The sequence below is a fragment of the Pipra filicauda genome, unplaced genomic scaffold (assembly GCF_003945595.2).
Source record: "Pipra filicauda isolate LSUMZ 115617 unplaced genomic scaffold, ASM394559v2 scaffold317_size908105_pilon, whole genome shotgun sequence".
NCBI classification, from domain to species: Eukaryota; Metazoa; Chordata; class Aves; order Passeriformes; family Pipridae; genus Pipra; species Pipra filicauda.
In genome coordinates, this window is record NW_024104440.1 from 360950 (window position 1) to 370779 (window position 9830).

At 44.3% G+C, this 9830-nt stretch overlaps 1 protein-coding gene across 1 annotated transcript; it reads left to right on the forward strand.

Moving 5' to 3' along the window:
* The first annotated feature begins 683 nt into the window (after nucleotides 1–683).
* On the forward strand, nucleotides 684–9087 carry DEXI (Dexi homolog). The gene is made up of 2 exons (XM_039383584.1): nucleotides 684–1351; nucleotides 8435–9087. Exon 1 carries the CDS (start codon nucleotides 834–836, stop codon nucleotides 1113–1115), a length of 282 nt encoding a protein of 93 aa, XP_039239518.1. The 5' UTR covers nucleotides 684–833; the 3' UTR covers nucleotides 1116–1351; nucleotides 8435–9087.
* The last annotated feature ends 743 nt before the right edge of the window (nucleotides 9088–9830 follow it).

Sequence of the window (9830 nt, forward strand, 5' to 3'; positions counted from 1 at the left end):
ATTAAGTAAAAGCTGAAGAGTTTGTGAGCCAGGGTTAAAATTGCACCGAGTTTAACATCATGCTTTCGGATATATTTTGATAGAGGCATGGCCTTGGTCAGCAACGAAACACCAGCACCGCAGCCGAGAGGGGCCCGCGCCCGCAGCGCTGCGCCAGGAGGGGACAGGGAACAACTTCCAGGGGCAGAGGAACAGCGCAAACCTGCGGGGCGCTGCAGGGCTGGGCAAGGCGAGGGTCGGGCACCGCCAGCCGCCTCCTGTCCCCTCCAGCCCTCGGGCAGCCGCAGCGGGACCCGGCTGCCGGTACCGGTACCATCCCCATCCCGGCGGTGCCCGGCGGCGGGTGAGGCGGCGGGCGGGGAGCGGGGCGGGCAGCACGGTCCAGCCGCGCAGGCCGGGCCCGCAGCCGGCGGCAGGTGCTCCCAGCGCGCCTGCGGGCTCCTGCCGCGAAGTTTGCGGGCGGGAGGAGGAGGAGGAGGAGGAGGAGGAGGAGGGAGCCGCGGCGGGACTGCAGCAGCCGCGCTGGAGATGCCGCTGAGGAGCCTCCTGCCAGTGGCGGGGCTGCGGCAGCGCCGCTGAACCCGCGCTGGCCGCCGGGGCCCCTCGTCCTCCGTGGACGGAAGGGACCGAGCCGGCCACTCCGCGCCACTGAGAGGGTTCGCCTCTTCCCAGGGTCCGGCTCCGGCTCCGGCTCCTCGGGGGTTCTGCCCTTCGCTGCCGCCGGGGCTGCGGTCGTGCAGCCCTGCCCCGCTCCCGGCCCCGCCGCTGCCGCCCGCCCCCCCGCGCCGGCCGGGCGGGTCGGTGCCCGCTGCCCCCGCAGCCCCCACGGCTGCATGCCCGCCGCGGTCTCGGCACGTCTGGATTCGGTGGAGTCCTGGGCCTTCCATGCGCTGCTGGTGCTGCCCTATATGTTTTACGTGGGCTTGTTCTTTGTCAACGTGCTGATCCTGTACTATGCCTTCCTGATGGAGTACATCGTCCTCAATGTAGGCATCGTCTTCCTGCCCGAGGATATGGACCAGGCTCTGGTGGATCTGGGGATGCTCTCCGACCCTGGTTCCGTGCTTTACGAGACGGACAGCGAGCTGGATGTCTTTGACGGGTACTTGGAGTGACGCCCCGGGGCGCTCCGAAGCGACCGAGCGGTGCCGCCGCCTGGCCCGGGGCCGGGCGTCCCGGCATGGCCGTAGCTCGGGGGCCGCCGCGGCCCCGGGCTGCCCTCGCTGCGTCCTGGCTCCTCCTGCGCAGCATCTTCCCTTCCGAATGACACCCTTCCCGCCCGGTGCAGGGGCCAGAGGGGCAGCCGGGACCCGCTGCCACCGGGCAGGCCCGCGGAGACCTCGCCAGGGAAGTAAGTAATTTCCTGGGGCTCGTCCTGGGCAGGCCCGCGGGGCGCTCCGGGCGGGCACGGCGGGCACGGCGCCGGGACACGCTCCATCGCAGCTCCCGGCACTGCGGGCACGGGGCCGGGGCCGCCCCCGGCGCTCCCCCCGCCCGGCCGCGCCCGGGGGCCGGCGGGGACAGCGTCCCTTCCTTCCCCCGAGGGCTCATGGAGCCACTGCAGCTGTGCTGCCTGTACAGCTGGGCAGCAACTCTGCTCATCCCGTCCTGCAAGCAGCTCTGAATCTAAATGAGCATCCCGGCTAATATTTAGTACAACTCAGAGACCATCCTCGAGCTAGGAATACATCTCAGTCAGCTGCCCTTTAAAACCACTCTGTTGGATCAAGACAAACTACCCAGCTCACCGTTCTTCCCATTTTAATTGTAGCACGAGGGTTTGCTTTTCAATTTCTTGTAGTTCTGAGTGATTCTAAAACTCTGGAAATGTGAGGATTTAGCATTTTAAAATACTAAGATGCATTTGGGAAGAAAATCGCTGTTTCTGGCTAGGACTTTCTGTGCCAAACGTATGTTAATGAAAACATTCAGAGTTTAAATTTAAATGTGTTAGCAAATCTGCCAGTGGATTTTTTAGCAAAATACTGTCTGTAAATTTGAAAACCAGTTCAGGATATGTCCCCCCCCATTTGAAATGATGAAAATAGGAAATTTAGTTATAAGATTTCAAGCATAACCTCGGAAAACACACTGTACAAATACCAGTTAACATCAAGCTATTTTAAAGTCTTCTAATTTAGAAAAAAACCCAAACAAACCTTTCCTGTCGTTCTGTCTTTCATATAGGTTAAAATTATCTCCTAAATATTTCTATTCAGATTTCATATAAAGAAATAGTAGCTGATTTTGGTCAGTAGTTTAGAAGGAAAAACTGGTGTTGGAGTAACATTGATTGCACAAACACAGCTGAACAACACTTGGTCAAAGGCACGTGGGAACATAAGGAGGGAGTGAACAGATTTTGTTGCTACTGGAGAAATCCCACAGCATAGAGTCACTGAAAATGAAACATGCCAACATTTGGTGCTTCATCCCAAGCAACTGGATTAGAATCACTTCTGCTAGAGTAGAAGGTTTGGAGCAGAACAAACCTCCCCACGAAACACTGATGGCTGCTTTTGTGGCTGTCTCCTTTTTCAGCTGGGCAAATAACATACATGCTCTGTATTACGGGAAAGAAATTCCTAAAAGCTAATGGAAATCTAAGCAAAATATTTGGTGTAAAAATCCTTATCCATTTTCTCCTGCAAAATACTTTTCCCCAAACTCCAAATCTTATTACTCCAATGCCATTTAATGGGTTAATGCCATTTAATGGATTAAAAAATACTTTTTTAAAATCACTGTTTTTTCTGACTAAAGTTGTCATAGTGAGTTGCATCAGTTTTCAGGAAGACCTAAGGAGAGCAGCAGACATAATTTTCCTCAGTGGATTTTTCCTGTTGTATGAACATATAGTTTGATGGAGTATAGGGCCTGAGCACAATTCTGTTCAGTGCAGATAAATGGGCTTCTTAGAATTTTCCTTCATATTAATAAGATAAGCAGATCTGAAAACTTCTTGATATTTGGACTATAAAACCCTATCATCTCCATATGCAGAAATCAAAATGCAGAGGTCTTCATAAAACTCAGAATAAGTCTCAGTCTATATCCACTGTGAGCTAATGGAGCTCTACCTGCATAGGTACCAACTCCAGCCTTGATCCTTTAATTTGGAAGCTGTCCTGTTAGATGGTGGTTTCCAGGGAGAATCAAATCACAAATCCCTAAAGTTAGATCAATTCTTAGGCAGCAAAAAGTATGCTATTACTGCGTTTCATGTATTTATATATTTAATTATATTTAGAGACGCAGCAGCCAAGCCACAAATTGCATAATTATTTAGCTACCAGGCAAACACTCAGCATGTCACCCTGAAAAGGAATTTGTGTTAATACCCTGGTTACAGGTTTCTTCACTGTTCTGTGCCATTCCTCCTCACCAGTCCCTTAGCAAGGTGGCAGAGGAGGGCCCTAATTTGGGGCTGTGTTTTCTGCTTTGGGAGCAGCAGTAAGGCACCGAAGGGGAAGATTTAAATTCCTTTGGTGCCTAGCCTGCAGTGACCCGGGGTCGGTATGAGTGTTAATCCATGCTCTCCACAGCCTGGGAGGGCTCCCCACCCGCCCTGTTGCCTCGCGCCCAGAAGTGCTGAGGATTCAGGAGACACTGCAGGAGGAATTTGTCTGAGTTTTGCCAGCAGTGATGAAAAACACATAGGAATCCTCTTTGCATTAAATAGGAGTGTTCTTCATGTGACTCACCAGTGGTTTCTGAGAGCAACCAAAGAGCTATGATTAGCCTCAGCTGAATCCTTGCAGCATCCTCCGTGCCTTTAGAAAGCCTGGAGGTGAGTGGCATGTGTGACAGGGAAACAAAGGAGGGAAATCCCAAGAGGTGATTCTGCAATATGTGGAAAGGCTGATTTAGATGTAAAATTAAAAGAACATGTGGATCAGAAAAGCTCTGTTCTCTCTTGCAGCAAAACCCTCACTTGAATAAACTCAGTAGGAGCAAAATCATGTCCAAGATTCTGAGCATAATTGGTGGCAGAGATTGAAGGCAGACAGCTAACTAAAGCAGCTGAAAGAAGTTTCCTGGCTTATTCAAATGGAGAAATTAATCTGTGTAAACTGAACAGGATTGAGCTTGTTTGTGTCATCTACTGTTTTAGAGTCAGTGTGCCAGGTTCTTTATTATATTCGAAGTCCCCTGGACTAAAGTCACATCACTGTTCTCATACTTTCATAAAATCAGATGTGACTCATCACAAAGTACACTAATAAGAAAGAAAATGAGCAAAAGTAATCAATAATCAAAACTGAATAGGAATACTGAATTTATATAATCTTAAAGTATTGCAATATTATATATCATTGTATATATATTGTGTATATATATGTATACAGTATATATGTTGTTACATTACAGTATTATATATCATTACCTGTATTTTTTCATAAGGTGAAGTATGATGAATATCTTCAGTGAGCAGAACCCAGCACTGAAAAACTTATGACTCAGCACTTCTGCTGAAAGTCAACATCTAAATTCTGAATCAAAGAAATAGCTTTACTCACCAGCTCATCAATACAGTGCCAATTAGAACTGCAGGCTCAGTGTCTATGGGAACATAGCCCAGTGAAGAGGGAAATAACCATGCCGGACTACTTGCTGTGTCTGCCACTGGTGTCTTCTGTGAGCTTAACTCACCTGTGCCTCTGTTTGTCTCTCTGAAACAGAGATGTCCTGTAAAGGGCAGATCAGAAGAATGTTATCACTAGCAGTGTCGGGATAAATGCATCACATAAATGCATCAGAATCCACTTCCTGAGTTCTTCCTTTTCAGACTTTAAATATTAAAAATAGTGAGAACAGCAATCTGTTACTTATTTTGCCTTACCATTTTTCACTATGTTTTTTTCCCTCTTTGTAGAAATCTCCAAGGTGGCTTGTTGACTCCATCATACAGATCAGTTGGCTATTTTATAAGTTATAGTAACAAGAGGCTTAAGAGCAATTAAAAAATGTGGTTTGAATTATTAGTTGTTATTAAAATTAATAGAAGTTCAGTGTTCAAACTCACCTGATAACTCTGCTTTAAAGAGAATTTTGTACTTAATAGGAATTTCATCCTAGATGAAAGGAAGATAAAATCATGGTTCTGTTTAACTGTCCATACAGACTCATTAACCACAACCATGGGCAGTCCTAAGTGATTTTCTACCAAATGCATTTATTTATATAATGCAAAGAGAGTAGGCAGATTTTTCAAAAAGCTTTCCAAAAGCTGCTGTTAATAATCTGAATTAAAACAAGGCGCAGAAAATAGGGAGACATTCAGTTTTGGATAGAAATAGTTCAAGCCTGAGTACATCATGCATTAAAAGCCTCAGACACAAGTAATTTTAAAGAATAATAAAAAAAAAAATCTCCAGTTCTTTTCTATAAAAATGAAGCTTACTGTAATCAACTTGCTTCAATAGGTGGCAATAGCCAATTACCAGTTCTAAGCTGTCAAAGGAATTAAGAAATTAATCCAATTTAATTCTTCATGTTTGTTTCCTCTGGAGAAAGGACAAAGTGCCACTTTAGTTCAACTAATAACTAACAATCCTAAAATAGAAGAAAATAATTTGTTTAGAGACATTTAGTGTGTACACTTGGCCAGTCCAACTCTATATTTGTCCCCTCGTAATGATTCTAGTTTATAAGGAGTGCAACTGTCAAAAGGGATTAAATAGTATGCACAAGCTGCTAAATCTTTCCATTTCTTTGGGGAAATTATCACACTGTCTGTCTTTTCCCAGATGAGTTTTAGTACTTTGGCCATACTCTTGGAAAAAAATAGCTGAATAATTTCAGTGGTGCTCTCTGAAGACACAAACATGTTTCTAATATATGTGATAAAAAGGGCAAAGACTAATAGCAGCCATATATGGAAAGTAATGGTTTAATGGAAAATGATGACGTGCACTGAATGATATGATTGCTGGGTAAAACTCTAGTTCAGTTATATACTCTTTGAAGTTCAAATATATTCTTTGAAGGGCCAGGAAAAATAGACCAAAGGCTCAGTCAGGCAGCAGAGCCCAAAGAGGCCATGAGATCTGAAACACACTCCTGCAGAAAGTCAGAAAACAGAAAGCAGACAGGATGTAAAATAAAGTCACTGTGTGTCCTTTGGTCCAGACTGAATTGTGAGGAACAATAACCTCACGGGCAGAATTAACAAAAATATCATGACTGAGTTTCTTCTAAAGCTGAAGTTATGCTACTACAGCCATACTGTTAAATACTTGCAGGTATGCTGGCTATTGGAAGACTGTGGTTCTGAGATGTTAAAAATATTCTCTACCTTATAATTTTCCATTGGCTTTTGAAATTTTTGAAATTTTCTGTTAAAAAATAGGTTCACATGAAATTTGAGGGACAGCCTTTTAATCAGAAAAAGAGAAAGGCAAGATTGAATATCCTGGTCAATTGTATACTTCACACCCCATTTAATATCTACCACAACAAATTACAGTCTTGGACTAGCGGCCATACAGCAGTACTTGAAACTTCCATTAGATGGCTTTATACTTTGCTTTGGAGGCCCCATACATTTTGCTGTGCTATTTTTAGGTCAGCCTAGAATTTGATCTACAGCGCAGAATACTAACAATCTCTCCCTGAACTGTCTGCTCTAGACCAGTTTTTAGTTCCACTTGGGAAGCAATCAAATAAACATGAAATGAGTTACCTGGTAGAGCTGCTGTTTCCCCTTTTTGTAACCTTAGCTTGAGAGACAGGATTTTGAGCCCATGTTTGCTGTTAGCAGGTGCTGTAGCTGACAGACATTGGACAGAAATACCTCTCTGGACACAAGAGCTTTCTGTTTCTGACCCAGCATCTGCAGTAACTGGCACACAGGAACATGTGAAATGTCATGATGAGTCAGACCATGATCCCCTAACCCCGGGTTCCACCTCTGACAGGAGCAGGGGATGCTCTCTGGGACACCAAAATCTACAGGGTGTTCTCTTTGTGCTTCCCAGAATCCACAGTGATAGGATGTGGGATGTTACAGGACACATTGCTGCCCAGCCCTTTAGCAAATGTTTTCCAAACCCAACACCTTTTGCCCGTTCAATGTTATGAAATCCTTCTGGATTTGCTTCCTATTCAGCCTCTGAATACCTGAAAGAGCTTGTTTTCTGCAGTCTGGAAGATTCCTTTATTAATTCTTTTCTCTGGGTCAGTAATGGTGATGAATAAAAATTGGTCCCTGGTGTACTCTGCTACTGAGTTCTTTCCTACCAAGGCTTATTCTTTCCTTCCAATCTTTTAATCTGCTTTCAATCCACAGAAGAACCTTTCCCCCAGTACTGTGTCAGCCTGTTTTCTTTCAGCTTCCTTTAACACCCTTGTTCATGGCGCTATTCCTCTGTCTGTCTAAGCTCATGCAGAACATGTGATCATCATAGTTCATTCTTCATTCACACCTGTAAAAGGGAAGAGCTGTCCTTCCAGAGACTTGCTCCACACAGCCCAGATGAGCTGCAGGCAGCCAGGGGACCTGCTCTTGGCCTTCTGTACCTCAACTCTTCCTCAACACAGATTCATCCTCACACGGTCATCCCCTCTCAGAGCTGCACCATTCTGCACTGTAGTAATTAGTGATCTGTAAGATCACAACACCAAATGGATGCAGTCACTAGTGCCCAGCAACGTCATAATCCACAGCTCTTGTGTTTACCTCTGGTGGTAGTAAAAAAATCATCTCATAGCAGTGGGATACTTTGACCTAGGCAAGGCAAATTGGTTGAACTGGGATAAAGCAATATAAGAGTAATTTATTCTTGCCAGTAAGACCAAGAAGTTACCCCAAAATGTTACTTAATTCTGTAACTACTTACCAGTGGATCCAAAGTGGTTTGAACAACATGACTCTAAATTAAGAGAGAAAGTGACCAAAATTAGAGCTACATCAAATGTAGGCAATACATGGTTAACACAGTGACACAAAAAATAACACTCTAATGAACAGTATCTCGTTAAGAGAGAGTAGCCAGTTCAAAAATCAGTTTTAATGAATAGGTCTGATGATATCAAACCCGGCATAAAATAGGTTACCCCACTGTATGTCACAGCTGTTGTACTGTCCTGAGAACATCCCTTACTAGTTGGCACATTGGACTGTGGTTCACAACTTACTCTCATACCTCTCAAAGCTCTCACACTGATATCTTCGTGCCTCTGTTAAAAATCCACTAAGGACTTGTGTGCTCTGACATTAACAGGGACTGTGACATTAATTTCTATGAAAGGTTGTTCAGGCCTTTTCTGCTCAAGAAATTATTACCCCTAGTCACAAAAGGTTTTGATTTTTAAACTTTTTTTTTTTTTAATGAGTCAAGGACATGGTGCTATATCTCACATACACAGTGACTATTCTGTTCATTTTAGCTATGGAAGGTTACTCTGTATTTATGTGTTTTCTTTTAAACAGACTCATTAAACACCTGACATGGATTATGACCAGGGTAATGGCTCAAGTCCTGGAAAGAAACTGTGCTCTGAAATGTGGAGATGGAAATAAGGACAAGAGAACAACAAGAAGAGTTGTCATCAGACCTTGTCAGTTGTGACTTCTTTTCAAGGTCTTTGCCTCTTGAGGGTGCACTGAGTGACTCATGCACCACGCTGGGCTTCCATGGGTAATTCTGGGATGGACTGTATGAAAAATAAGATAAACTACGTTCCATTATAACAGAAAATCAAGATGTTACTCAGATTTGATAAACTTTTGAATAAATACCATGTCACGCAAGTGGACACGCTCTACATATAGCTTAAGAGGGTTTTACAATCACACACTGAAAACTCTACCAGCCAGTAGTTCAAAGGCAGTGCTTTCTCAGGGGATAATATGCAGGAGTGACTGCAAGGAGGTTCTGTTCAGGGAGTATAACGGCAAGAACTGTGCTAGGAAGATATTTTATTTAAATTGTGAGTTTTGAAATAGATCAGAGGGTGAATTTTATATAAGTCAGATGGATTCATTATCTAACACAGAATACTTGGCAGATTGTTTAAGCTCATGTTCCTGTGTACAGATGTGAAAGCAATACAATAAAGACTGATCTTTTCCATGAAAAATTAGCAGTCATATTGGAGTTGTTATTTTTCTGTTTGGATAGAAAATAATTTAAATATGCTTTCCAGGAAATCTTAGTTTTCCTACAGGTACCTCACATAGTTCCAGAATGCTGAGATGCCCAGCATGTAGAAATCCTTCTCATGAACAGCTTAAGAAATCAGACCTGAACTGAAACATCAGGAACTGTGGTGGGAGGAACCCACACATTACTGAGGGCAGGTATTGGACTGGGTTTGGTTTTATTTTTTAGAAAAGTGAGAATTTTGTAACCGTGTAGTTGTTTAGCCAAGTTGATGTATCAAGACCATTTCAGACAAAGCAGAATTGGAAACAATTCTCCTGATTTCTCACTCTGCATGAGTCTGTCCTCTGAGGTCTGTGTTTACCATCTGCTCCGAGCTCAGGCTTCCCGCTCCAGACACATCGTGAGCCTCTCGACAGTCAGCATGAGGGAAGGACAGGGTGATGAAACAATGAAACAATGACAAAGAAACTTGCATATATTTTTTTTTCCTGATACTCCCAGTGTGTTGCACTCAAATGGCATTTTTTAGCCCCTAGGCAGTATAAACTAGCTCCCGGTTCCCAAAATTTCTGTGCCCCAAATACAATTTTCAGCTGCTCCTGCAAGGGGGGAAGCACTGGCGTTGAGCCAAGTAGCTTTTCTCCGAGATAGGTTTCATCAGATGCAGTTTAGGCCCTTAAAACACTGACAAGTGCTTTGTTTCATATAATCCCTGGATGG

Excerpts from the sequence above, each read along its gene's own strand:
- DEXI (XM_039383584.1), top strand. The coding sequence starts at position 834 with ATGCCCGCCGCGGTCTCGGCACGTCTGGATTCGGTGGAGTCCTGGGCC.